The sequence below is a fragment of the Lepidochelys kempii genome, chromosome 9, assembly GCF_965140285.1.
Source record: "Lepidochelys kempii isolate rLepKem1 chromosome 9, rLepKem1.hap1, whole genome shotgun sequence".
Lineage (NCBI taxonomy): Eukaryota > Metazoa > Chordata > Testudines > Cheloniidae > Lepidochelys > Lepidochelys kempii.
In genome coordinates this window covers 101,078,281-101,091,552 of record NC_136388.1, presented here as the reverse complement: position 1 = coordinate 101,091,552, position 13,272 = coordinate 101,078,281, and the positions used below count along the sequence as shown (strand labels likewise).

The following is a 13,272-nucleotide window of genomic DNA, read 5'->3' as shown; positions in this document are numbered from 1 at the left end:
GCTTCTGGTCCTTATCATTAACTTAGCCTTCCCTACTTGCCCTCTCTTGTAACTTCTCATATTGCCTTCTTTCCCCTTCTCACTCCACAGCAGCCAGCCTCCATCACCTGTTTTTCCACTTCCACAAGCACCTTTTCATTTTTTTCCTTGTCACGCCTATACGTAGAATACCCTGCCCAAATGAGTCCATAAAGCCACTCTCCTGTCTCACTCCAAATCCCTCCTCAAGAGCCCCCTTCTCTGCAATGCCCATTGGAAACTGCCAGCTGATAACTGCTAACTAGATGGCCAAGATGGACTACTGATATTCAACTTGTTTCTGTGTTTTATTGTTTGAAAGACGCATGCTTGAACAAGGGTCCACTCTCCTCATCCTTTAGCAAAATGTTACAACTTGGCAGTCTGAATGGAGGAGTTACCCTCTAAAATCTGGTAACCTACATTCACTGAAATCTTCATATTCTGTAAAAATAACCAGCCACACAGAAGCAGCACATGGTGCTGAATAGTCATTTATGATCTATGCTTAAAGCATTTTAGTGCATCAGCAATAATGCCCAGAATTTGCCATTACTAATTTCCATCATTTTTACATAGGAGTGTTTCACTTTGAAAAATGCCAGTGTTAAACACCTGATCAGATAATCAAGGACTAGCTTAACATTATGAAACACAAAATATTCACATCAAATGGATTTCCTGCTCTCCTGTCCACTGGATGAGCAATGACAAAAATAATCATTAATTGCTATCTATCACAATATACAGGTTACATCTGGACATTGTTGCTTCTCTGTCTAGCAATTTTATGAAAACAGACATGAGACACACACCTAAAAAGTCTGTATGAATTTGTTTGACTGTTTAATGTCTTCAGTTGCACAAATCTATTCTCAAAGCTGTAAAACAGAAAAGAGTTTTAAGCAGACAGCTTAAACGGGAAAACAAATTAGATTCGGCACACACCTCGCCTAACCTATTACTGTATTTGGATTTTGTATTACCGGTTTTTCTGCTCTTGTTGCAGTAGCTGAGCTGCTATTTTTCTCAAGTCAGTCACTTCTTTCAGCTCGTCATCTTCCTCTGCCAACAGCTGTTCTTTCTGAAGTCTGAAAGATTAACTTAGCTGAAACGTTTGCTTTCCAGTAGGTTATGGAAAGGCATGCATGTTTGGGGGCTTGTTTTTTTAAGCAAATGATTGTGTTCCTTGACAGCAATTGGAAAAAAAACCTTCCTAAAAGTTGATCTGCCCAGCCACAGGTGCTTGTACCCACTATCACAGAACTATGCTCTGGAAATGCTGACTTCCAAAGGGATGTTTATGAAGGCCTACCTTTTTTCATCTCCCCACTCATCATTCCCTTCTATTTTCTGCGATTTCTCAGGGTGTTTTCCTCGTTCCTTATACAAAAAGAAAAAAATTAAGAGTTTAGACATTAATGACCAAGATGTGTCATCTAATTTTTTCCGTTTATTAAGTTACCTTACCTTAACATAAGAGACAAATGGTCCCATTTGTACATCTCCTTGCTCAGGAATAGCTGCATCTTCTGTGTTAGGATCAATGTAATCATACACCTCCTGGTCTAGGGATGATTGATCAAGTTTGAAAAAAAGAAAATATTAAATAGTTCTCTCAACCTAACGTTATTCCTAAAAGGTACTTGTGACAGCCAAATATAACTAATACAGTGAGCTCTTGCTATATCTAGACAAGATTTTCATGAGACAGTTTTTTCATTATTGCATATTTGTTGATCTTGTATTTATAATTTTATTACAATGTTGTCTGAAGTGTAAATGCACAGATCTAATACACCATCATATAATCTTGTGCGGTGCTTAACGGAAATTATCTGCACCTGAAACAATAGTGTGTTTCTGTGTACTAAAAAGTCTAGGCATTACCTTTATGTGAGTCAAATTTACTTCCTATTAAATGATTGTCATTCCTTAAAGTCTGTTCCCTCGTCGATTCTGATACCTGAGAGTGAAGGCTGATTGTGTCATCATCAGATGGCTGCAAAGAATAATCAGAATTAAAACATGACTGGCATATTAATTATTCAGTTTACTGATAAGCCACAGTGTCATTAAAAGAGCCTACTATGAGGGAAGATTTAGGTGAAACACTTATATGAATGCAAAGTGTGGTCAAGACATGTTTTGTTTCATCTGAAAGACAGTACTTTTTATTTACAGTGCCCTGCAGCAAAATTTTGGGGCCACTGGTCTCTTAACTGAGTAAAGCGTGCCACCTACAGAATCAACACTTTCTGAAGCACATAAATATTTCTCCACTCAACCAATTACCAAGCACAACCCCACTTAATTAAAGGAACTGTGATTCTGTCCATTAAGTTTGTGTGGCCACTTTACATCTGATCAGTCTGACCTTTGACATAATCCTGAAATACTCCTCCACTTTACGGTTTCTTATGAACAACCTTCAGATGAATTTGCAAGTACATTTTTTAGCCTAGACTTAAATCTTCCCTTAGTCCCAGTTTTATAATTTTACCATATTCAGTTTTAGTACTACTGTTATTCAAACTGTAGTTGATTACACATAGATTCATACAACTACATAAGCAAGCTATTGGAAAAATAGGATAAATTCCCTTATAGTTTTTAAATGTTGCTGATAATATGTCTAACATGTCAACCAATACTCCCCATTAATAAACAGCCAATGCAAAGAAAAATACATTACACCTCAGCTTATATTAATTAAAACAGAAATTATTAGAAAAACAAAAGCAACTCTCAAATTAATTGTTCCCTGTTGTAAAAAATGATCTTGTATTTTATATCTGAAAATGGCTAAACAAGCCACAACTGATTTGGTTCAGAGTTCAGTTTTTAAAAAGCTTGGAGTGGGGTGACAGAACACCATGCAACTAATTTGGGCTAAATATTCAGAGGGACGTATAAATAATTTAAATATTTAGTATCATCATTCTATGCTTTACAGCAAGTTTCACCAACAGAATTTGGTCCAATAAAAGATGACACCTCACCCACCTTGTGTCTCTAATATCCTGGGACCAACACAGCTACAACTACACTGTTTACAGTAAGTTTGTCACACATTTTACTGAGTTCATTTAACTGCAGTATGTATTACATTAAAGCTTTCCCTAGTTATACAAAGCATATCTGAATGACAAAGAAATAAGCAATTTAGTGCAGCAAAATTATGCACATGCTGAATGATAAACTGCTTCTGTAAATGAAGAAAAATACTGTCCTTTCAGCCCTCTTTTATCAACACAAAAATAAAAATATACAGTGAATAATAAAAACTCACTCACTTCAGTTGCAGACAGTCTTTTATCCCCATTATCACTGCCAATGCCAGAGTCAGGACCATGATTTTTATTGGGATAAAAGTCTTCCATACTATAACAAAGAGAAGGCATTGAACATAATATAAGACAAAATACCACTTTTCTAAATGGTAAGTGAAAGGAAGACACCATTTTCAAGATGTTTCCCACCTATCTCTCTATGGTTGCTGGGACAAAGGGTTTCTTTGTTTTGTTTTACACCCATCTGTGACACAAGACCCACTATAGAGATGTTTAGTGTGCTGAGAGGCTATTTTAAAGAAGGATATCAGATAGAAATTTTAAGACTGAAGATCAATTAGGTTATCTCGTCCAACTTCCCAAAAAATTCAGGAGTGTTTCCTTAAGTCCATTCAAGTGCTGTGTGAATTTCAAGTGCAATATTCTGCACTAACTCCCCTCCACGGACACTCATTCTACACTAAGAGTTCCTTCTCGCAGTTTGGTTTAATCCACTCTCAGTGCAGAATAAGAGTCCACATGGGAAGCTAGTTTAAAACAGGTTTCAGAGTAAAAGCCGTGTTAGTCTGTATTCGCAAAAAGAAAAGGAGGACTTGTGGCACCTTAGCGACTAACCAATTTATTTGAGCATAAGCTTTCGTGAGCTACAGCTCACTTCATCGGATGAAGTTTCCACAGTATGCATCCGATGAATTGAGCTGTAGCTCACAAAAGCTTATGCTCAAATAAATTGGTTAGTCTCTAAGGTGCCACAAGTACTCCTTTTCTTTTTAGTTTAAAACAGCTATTCCCCAGTGTAGACAAGCCCTTAGGTGTTGTATTCTGACTGGTATCCAGCCTACATTCACATTTGTACATTTTCATCCCATTATACTTAGTTAAGCCTCCCTGGATAACTAACTAGTTCTTCTCTTACAGAAGTTGTATGTTTCGAACAGCTCTTCTGTTTTATTCAGCACCAAAAGTCAACAAATACTGACACAGGTTGTGGATGAAATTTTAAGTATGTTGGCAAGGGTAAAATCTTGTTCTATAGGTAATACAGTTTTCTAAAACAAGACAGGTTAAAGACTGTTGATATCAGACAGTTCTGAAACAGTTAATAGAAGTATATTAATTGAGAAAGTCCAGCTGTATACATTGCACTATTTAGTTCATTTGGACTTTTCAGTTTGTTTTCTCTTGTTTTTCTGAGACTTTATAAGGTATTGCTCAATTTAGAATTCCTTATAAATGTATACAGCTGGATCAATATTGGAAGGCAGGCTTTCCATCTAGCAATACAGTTCTATTTTGAGCAAGCTCAGAGGAATATAACTTCAATGCTCTACTGTACTGTAGTAGTATGAAAAAGAAAAGCTGCTCATTTCAAAAAACAAATTCAAACCCATCTTTAGTCTAATTTCTGGTGTACCCTACTGCCGAAAATTTGAAAAAGCACAATTACTATTTGCTTTGTAGCAAGAAATTAAAAGAATGAAGAGATATAATGTAATTGATAGGTTTCAGAGTAACAGCCGTGTCTTTTTCGCAAAAAGAAAAGGAGGACTTGTGGCACCTTAGAGACTAACCAATTTATTAGAGCATAAGCTTTCGTGAGCTACAGCTCACTTCTTCAGATGCATATCGTGGAAACTGCAGCAGGCTTTATATATACACAGAGAATATGAAACAATACCTATTCCCACCCCACTGTCCTGCTGGTAATAGCTTATCTAAAGTGATTTCCAGCACAAATCCAGGTTTTCTCACCCTCCACCCCCCCACACAAATCCACTCTCCTGCTGGTGATAGCCCAATTGATATAATAATATATAATATTATTATAATATATAATATTATAATATATAATATAATAATATATAATATATAATTGATATAATTCTTCTTTAAATCAGTTAATCAATTAACTTGTAATAATGATGCCTTAAAAGTAAATACAACTATTAACATTATATGACCTCACTATGAGAGTAGTTCTCCATTATCCTAAACACTTATTTCATAGCAAACATTAAGTAGTTTTAAAGAAGAAAAGTAATACCTGTCTGTGAGTGGCTGGGATGGGATTCTTTTACACAGTGATGGAAGATCTAAGGAATCTGGTTTTTTATCTATTCGGAGGCATTCTTGAATACTGAGGAATTTAAATATGTGAACTTTACCCTTTAAACATATCTGTTAAACACATGAAAAAATTAATTTAGATGCATGGTATATTTATATCATACACTTTCTACATTTAAGAGTTATTTTTATTAACTTTCTACTATACAAGAATTTACTCTTCCCACTCTCAAATGAAAAAAAAATAGAGAGTTTTAGTAGTTTAGCAGTCAGGGCTGGAAAAAAAAATCAAATTGTCCAGAAGCCCAAGACAAGCAGACCTGCTCTTTAGGCACATAAAAGTGCAAGGTCTGCCTGCCTGCAGAGTAAGGACAGCAGAGAAGGCTGCCCATGGTCTTAATGACATCAGGCACAGAGACAAGGTGGGTGCCATGACGTGTCATATTGGACCAACTTCTCTTGGTGAGACACAAACTTTTGAGGTGTGTAAGCTCGAAAGCTTGTGTCTCTCACCAACAGAAGCTGGTCCAATAAGAGATATTACCTCAACCACTTTGTCACTAATATTCTGGGAGCAACATGGCTACAACAACACTGCATACATCAAACACAGAAGCATTTGGATACCAATCAGAGGGAAAGGTATCAGGGTGCCTGAAGCTGCAACAAAGGTAAATAAGACCTCTCCGGGATCAGGGAGGAAAGGAGCGGAGTTTAGACATTTCTGATACATGCTGTATGAAACTTATAATACATATTATCAAACTAAGCCAGTATAAAGGTTATAAACAGATAAGATTAAACTCCAACATTAATTTTCTTATTTCAAAGATGTTTCTAATAAGTACAACTCATACAACTGTATTCAAGAAAATTTAATGATTACTTTCAAATTTCAATAAGGGGGAAAAAAGTACGATATAATACCCAGATAAAGGTTGTGTACGTATCAGTAATTTAAAGTTAAAAAAAAAGTTACAGGAATGTAGTAATTATCTCCAAAACAAGCATCACAAGCCCAGGAATATCAGAATTAAACTTAAGAAATCCAAAAATGTTAAGGTATGGAAATGCAAAGGTATGGTTGTTTGGGTGCCTTTAATCTACCCTGTAATGATGTTATTCAATAACTTATACAGTTACCATGCAATTATGACTACTACATATTGTTTGTAGTTTCAGATTAGATTAAACTGATTAAGACCATTTTTGGGGGTGGGCCTTGCTCATTATGTCTCTATAGGGCTGGGTTGAGGAAAAGATCAGCAACAGAAAGCAGATGGAAAGAACAAGCAGAAATATGGATGCAGAGAAAGAACGATAGCTGTGTGTGGGAGAAAGGAGACTAACCCTAATAGTCACACCTACAATTTTTCTCCTGGGTTAAATCTTTGGATGTTCACAACAATTTGTCAGACTACCACATAGTATAAATCAACATCAGCCTGATTTTTGGGGGTTTATTCATAGGTTTGTAGGTTTTTTGTTTTTTAAAGGACAGAATGGACTACTACAATTATCTATTCTGGCCTCCACATTAACTAATGTAAAGGGTGGGATGAATGATTAAACTACAAAATAATGTTTTGAGCAAAGGATTATGGGTCAAGAAATGCCCTTATGTTTCCTTGTGCCACTGGCAGTTGGTTGGTAATTAACCTAACACATCTCACCCTTTCTTAAAATGCTGGGAAAGTTGAGAAAATGCAAGTTTTTTTATACTAACCTGTGCCGGTGGTATCTGCATTGGATTGTTATCCAAAATTATTACTTGTAAATGACGTAATTTCCTGTAACAAATTGGGATCTCTGTAATTTTATTACAAGAAAAATCCAGCTTTACCAAGGGAAGGTCTCCCAATTCTGTTAAGGGGGAAAGAAAACAAAATCAGACACCCTAATATTTTGTGTAATTTACCTATTTCAACACGAGGATGGTGAGCAGCTTACCATCTGGCAACACATGGAGATTATTTCTTCTAATGTTCAGTTCTCTAAGTGACTGCAGTTTTCCTATTTGCTGGGGAAGGACCTGAATCTCATTGCAGCTGATATCCTAAGTAAAAGATAATGAGTCAATGAGCTGAATATCTTGACTGAAATTAAACAAAGGAAAAAATTTCAGTGAAAGCTATTACAAAAACACGTTTTAAAGAACAATATCCTCATTCCTTCCCCCTCCCCCTTTCTTACCAAATTGAGAGCTGCTATAACTCAGCTCTAAGGAGAGCCTTTCCAATCTGCAGCAACATTTGGTAGTGTGGGAGCCCAATCAAGGAGTCTAATCCAATGGACAAGGAAAGACCACCTTGAGATTTGCACTGGACCCAATCAGAAGATCTGGATTTGATTCCCATCTCTGTCTTTTGTGTGATTGCAGACAGCTCACCTACATTCTGTACCTCTGCAAAATGGGGATAACAACCTTTCTTCTTCCCTATGTTCCACAATCACCTGAGACCACTGGATCTAAAATGATGATCCTCTACTGTAGCGGTTCCAAAACTGTGGGTTGAAACACCAAATGGGGTCACACCATCAGCAAAGGGGATGACGGCAATCCCTAGTGCGTGGAAAATTCCATTTTGTGCCACACAGCGTAACCTTGCATATACAGTGTGTGCAAAGTCACAATGCATGGAGGACACCATTTCACTCTACAAAATGGCATCCTCTGCATAGCGTGACCTCACACACACCATACATACAAGGTCACACTTTGCAGACGGTGTCATTTTGCAGAGCAAAATGGCATCCTCCATGCGGCATGACTTCTCACATACGGAGCATGCAAGGTCATGCGTGCAGAGGACACCATTTTGCTCTATAAGATGGCATCCTCCATGCTGTCTGTGGTCCCAGCAGGAAATACTTCATTAAGAAAGGGTTGTGCGAGCAAAAAGTTTGGGAACCTGATGCTCTACTGCCTCAGAAAAAATATATCAGCCTAGTCTCACAAAGACTGCTGTAGACTCATTACACCTCGAAGTGGTTCAGCCACAGGGAATAAGCATGGTTTACAGCTACTTCACACAGGTGTTGCAAGACTAAATTAATTAACGTTTGTTTAGGCATTCATGTAAGCGAGGGAAGGTACCTCTCAACAAGGTGGACAACACCATAAGGCATGTGGTGAAGAAGTGGATGTACCTTCCCCAGCTGGCCAGTAATGAACTGGTGGTCATTGTGCATAGGCAGGATGGTGCCAACATCCCTTGAATAGGTGATCTAGGCCACACTGCGGTGATCATTCACGCATTCTGTCTTTTGACATACCAGGACGCTATGGTGAGGAGCACTGCAGCAAGTGCTGTGTGTGATGTCAGCAGGAAGCAAATAGCGAGGACCCCTTCCAGCCAAGATGTCGCCATGTACTTGAGTGGAAGGCAAGTTTGGAACAGACCCTGGAAGGCGAGTTTGGAACAGACTGGGGAGACTTTGCTTCACTTTAGACTTGTGCCCACAATGCCATACGACGGCTGCAGCAGCTTACTGGCTGCCTCTGGACATTGTATGAGGAACGTCAGGAGGTGGGAGTCCTGGTGCCCCAGGTCAAGAACATTGTGTACGCAGTCATTACTCTGACAGCAAGGACCATACTCAAGAGGACATTGAAGGATGCCATCCATTGGCAGTAAGTAGAAAACCTGAGACGGAAGTCACATCAGGGCAAGGCTTTTGAGGTGACATGCAAGTGGGATGCCAGGAATCACTTCCTCCCCAGGGACAGCTTCACCTGATTTGACAACTGGAAATTCAGCAACAGGGCTTGGCTCAATTGCATCCCGCTGAACGGAGCCATTGGAACAATCGATGCAAAAAGTTTGGCTATTCTAACGAGACGTTACCCCACATCTTGTGCAGCTGCAAACTCAACTCTAAAACCTGCCAGCTATGCCACACCACTATCCAAGACCACCTAGTCAAGGCCATCCTGCCAACCATGGGAAAGGTTGCCATGAACTCTGTCCCTGAAATGGAGAATCAACTGTGACTGGACATAGTCATTACTAATGAGGAACAGAAGGTGGTTGTCATGGTGGATGTCATAGTTCCTTCTGAGAACAGAACCCTGGCCTTTTGCGGTGCCAGAGCTCAAAAGCTGGAGAAATACGCCCCCGTGGCTGATGCTTTGAGTGCCAGGGGTTACAAGGTTCAAGCACATTACTGATTGTGGGAGCCTAGGGCACCTGTGATCCTGGTAACAAGCGAGTGCTACTGGAATGTGGAATCGGTCAGTGCAGTGCCCGGCTAAAGCAGTGACTCACGCTGTCAGACACCATCAGGTGATCAAGGGGCATTTATTTAGACTAGAATATATCACCGGACATTGGCAATACCAGGAGAAATGAGCTACAGTGCCAATGAGAAGCAAAGACAGGAAAGTAGCTGAAATTCTTCTCTGGTGGACTATATTTATTCATGGACAACCTACTTTAAAATTTCAACTATTGAGGGACAATCTACACTCATTACTATATTTATTTTCCACAAGCTACTCTTAGTATAACTTTCCATGAGTGATGTATTTGAGTATTTGGATACGGATATTTAACATGTACTGTTAAATTTATTAACTCTAATTTGAGATATTGCAGATTATGTATTATATCCATTTTATGACTTTTTAAATCAAACTTGCTACTTTTGGATAATTTAACATTATACTTGGATGAACAGTAACTTCTTTATTAACCAGTGTTTTAGATAATTTCAGCATATGCTTTAATAAAATATGGAGAAGACCTAAAAACTTATTTCCAACCTGGTTGAACACTGGTTCAACAAGAGAGACCTATAGCTCCAGTTTTCCAGGTGTGATTCATGTGTGCAATGATAACACTTAGATGTCACACCCAATGCTACAGATGAAAAACTGGAGATTGATTTTAAAGGGTAGGTCCTTAGAAATAAATCTAGCTTTTTTCTCCGTGCAGCTCCCCTGCTCAGGCGGTGGGACAGGTGAATCCACTTCTGCATACATGTGCCCATTCTTTCTCTTCTGCCTGCTTACTTTAGGACAGAATTCCTTCCCAACATCTCTCTCCAGCATCCATTTGGCTACTTGGGTTGCCTACCAGTTTTAAATGTTCATCGTGGATTGTTAAACTATTATGTAAGTGTACTGAAAACTGGTTAACAGTCTTCTATTTCAAGTCCATGGGGTAATTTAGGAAGGGTGATAAAAACATTCAAAAGTTACACTTCAGTTTTATTTGTGGCGACAAACGCTTTTTAATTTTCTAGATAATTATAACACAGAGTGGTGAAGTACACAAAATGAAAGGTTTTTGGTTTTTTTTAAAGGGACAAAAATAGAGCTAGGATGGTTTTTATAAATACTCCATCTCAATATTCGTGGTTGGCAACTGTTGCTTTGAGTCTTTAGAATAAAGACAGCATGCCTACTTGATGGACTAGAGAGCTCTAATGCAGATATCAAACAATAGTGGAAATGATTTAATTGGGGATCAGCACTGCTTTGAGCAGGGGGTTGGACTAGATGACCTCCTGAGGTCCCTTCTAACCCTGATATTCTATGATTCTATGGACATAAAGAGTATTTAAGCACCAGGATTAAAAATACCTTCATGTTGTGTACAGATGGCAGTGTGCTTGAAAACCACTATAATAAAGGCAGCAGAGCAAAAACCCACATACGGGAGCTATATTTAATATTCAAGATTGCATTATACACCTTGTGGTGGATTTTTTATTTCTGGCAATATTTTACATGCGCATATGCAGAACACTGCAGGTCTAGATTTCTGTCAGGGAGTGATCCCATGGATCTGTAATTTTAAAAAGCCAGAATTTTTAAGTTCTACATATATACAGTATAACAAAGAACATTTTAAACGTTGCAGAAGTGCCTAAAACAGTGTACACAATTATATTACCAAAGGCATTGAGTCTGAATTGCTACAGAAATGGGGGGCAGGCTGTTTGCAATGTGCAGTGAGATAATAGTGCACCTCAACACTGACAAGTCACCACACGTAGCCCAGGTCCTCATTGTTCTATCAAGTTATTATACAGCCATTTGTACACTCAGACTCCATTCTGGGTGAAACTGCAGACAGACTGCAAAAAACTAATCTTTACTTAATATAAGATTGCCTCCTCACATGCAATTAATTCTCACTTGGCTTTTGAAGATTAACTTTATGAAACCCCTGTAAAATCCCCAATAGTAAAAACATTTATCCCGTTTTCAACTGGTAAAGATGTCAGGGCTTTAAACAGTGAGTAAACACATTTTAAAAATATGAAAGAAACCTTGACAATGTACTTTCAAATACACTAACTAGTTAATCGAAATGTAGTATTCTCAATTCCCCCCCCCCAATAAAAATGTTTCTTTACCCCCACAGAAAGTATAGTACAAGAGAAAGAATAGGATAAATAATGGGCATTCATTTCACTAATATATTTCACAAAGGAAACTGAGTTCAATCTTTATTTCTGACTTTTCAAATGAAAAAGCTGGGACCTGGAATATGCTCATGTTTCATTACAGGTGTGAGTGTAATGTTCTAGACTTATCACAAAACTAAGCATATCTGTTACAGGTGAACTACAGCAACAAGTTAAAAGACCCAATTTCATTTTAAAGTAAGTGAGGCTACATTCCTTCATAATTTACTTGTTACTACATATTAAACTGAGAAACCATATTCAATAAATAGAGGTTTCTCAGATTTGTCTTTCATGTCAATGTATTAAGAGAAAGTTTGATTACTTATATATTTCAGTGTTTAGTTATTCTAAATTGTTAATAACTTTGTAACTGTACTTTGAATGCTGCAATATACGGTTGAACACTGACCATGCAATAACTAAGTTGGCATTCTGCATCAATGATTCACATCCCCCTGGACCTAGAACTGCATAGGAGAGACTCCCATAACCTGGAGGAATTAGGCTCCAGGAGGTTCCTTCCCTTGTTCCCGCCACATGGCCTTTGGGAAAAACTACAGTGGGGAATCAGTCAGACTCCAGCCAGTAGGAGCCAAAGTAGGGAGCTTTGGACATTTCTGGTAGGTCTACACTGAGTTTTGGAGCCCATAAAACCAACTCTCCCAGCCCAAGTCAACAGATTACCCCTCTCCCCGAGGCTTCAGACCCCAAGCTCCAACCCAAGCCACAACTTCAAAGAGCTGTTTACACAGCTATTTTTAAAATGCTAGCATGAGCCGTGCTAGCTCAAGTCTGCCAAGAGAACTGCTCCCCTGGGCTTCCGAGCACTGTGTAAACATACAGTCAGAGAACGTCTCAGTTTTGACTTGTCTTTCTTTGCCCTGTGCCAATCAGAATTGTTAGCAACAATCCTCTCCATCCCATCTGCCCCTTACAGTCTCTTCACCTCAGTTTAACTCCACACTTTTCCCTCTTAAACTCTTCCCCCTGCCCTGTCCCCCTCACTTCCCCTCCCCTGTTAGCTTATCTTGTAAGTAATTCCCTCCCTCCACACCCACCAAAACAAATACAGGCAACACGACATTTGCTGCCCTCACATTGTTCACTCTGCTTTTGTCTCATATCCCCTTACTCAACCAGATGGGTGTCTTTAAGCTCTTTACAGCAGGGACTGTCTTCTACTCTGTACAGTGCTTAGCACAATGGGGCCCCACTCTTAGTCAGCCCTTTGCACAATCAGAATAAACTACTAATAGTAGTAATATCAAATTATACTTTTCTTACGGCATTAATAAGTTATCTATACCACAATACACATAACAGTGGTGTACACAATTATACTCACCAACTCCATCAGGTCTCTTAACTTTCCAATTTCTTCTGGAATGGATACCAGCTTATTATTACTGACAACCAAAACTTTAAGTGGTAGGTCAAACAGGTATTTTGGCAATGTTGCTAAAAGATTTCGACT

General features: G+C 38.5%; 1 protein-coding gene across 10 annotated transcripts in view; it reads right to left on the bottom strand.

Moving 5' to 3' along the window:
• LRCH2 (leucine rich repeats and calponin homology domain containing 2) overlaps positions 1 to 13,272 on the bottom strand; it is an 88,609-nt gene that overhangs the window by 37,610 nt on the left and 37,727 nt on the right. For 6 of the 10 annotated variants that reach the window (XR_012160642.2, XM_073358583.1, XM_073358574.1 and 3 more), the window contains exons 3-12: positions 13,144 to 13,270; positions 7,329 to 7,434; positions 7,105 to 7,241; positions 5,356 to 5,489; positions 3,315 to 3,402; positions 1,909 to 2,020; positions 1,489 to 1,586; positions 1,334 to 1,401; positions 1,005 to 1,109; positions 834 to 899 (exon numbers count right to left, since the gene is read on the bottom strand). Coding sequence is in view for 9 of the 10 variants with exons in the window: in XM_073358583.1 (XP_073214684.1) it covers positions 834 to 899; positions 1,005 to 1,109; positions 1,334 to 1,401; positions 1,489 to 1,586; positions 1,909 to 2,020; positions 3,315 to 3,402; positions 5,356 to 5,489; positions 7,105 to 7,241; positions 7,329 to 7,434; positions 13,144 to 13,270 (1,041 nt within the window). In the remaining variant the exon portion in view is untranslated. The remainder of the gene's footprint in view (positions 1 to 833; positions 900 to 1,004; positions 1,110 to 1,333; positions 1,402 to 1,488; positions 1,587 to 1,908; positions 2,021 to 3,314; positions 3,403 to 5,355; positions 5,490 to 7,104; positions 7,242 to 7,328; positions 7,435 to 13,143; positions 13,271 to 13,272) is intronic. The other 4 variants (XM_073358576.1, XM_073358580.1, XM_073358581.1 and 1 more) reach the window with 1 other exon arrangement.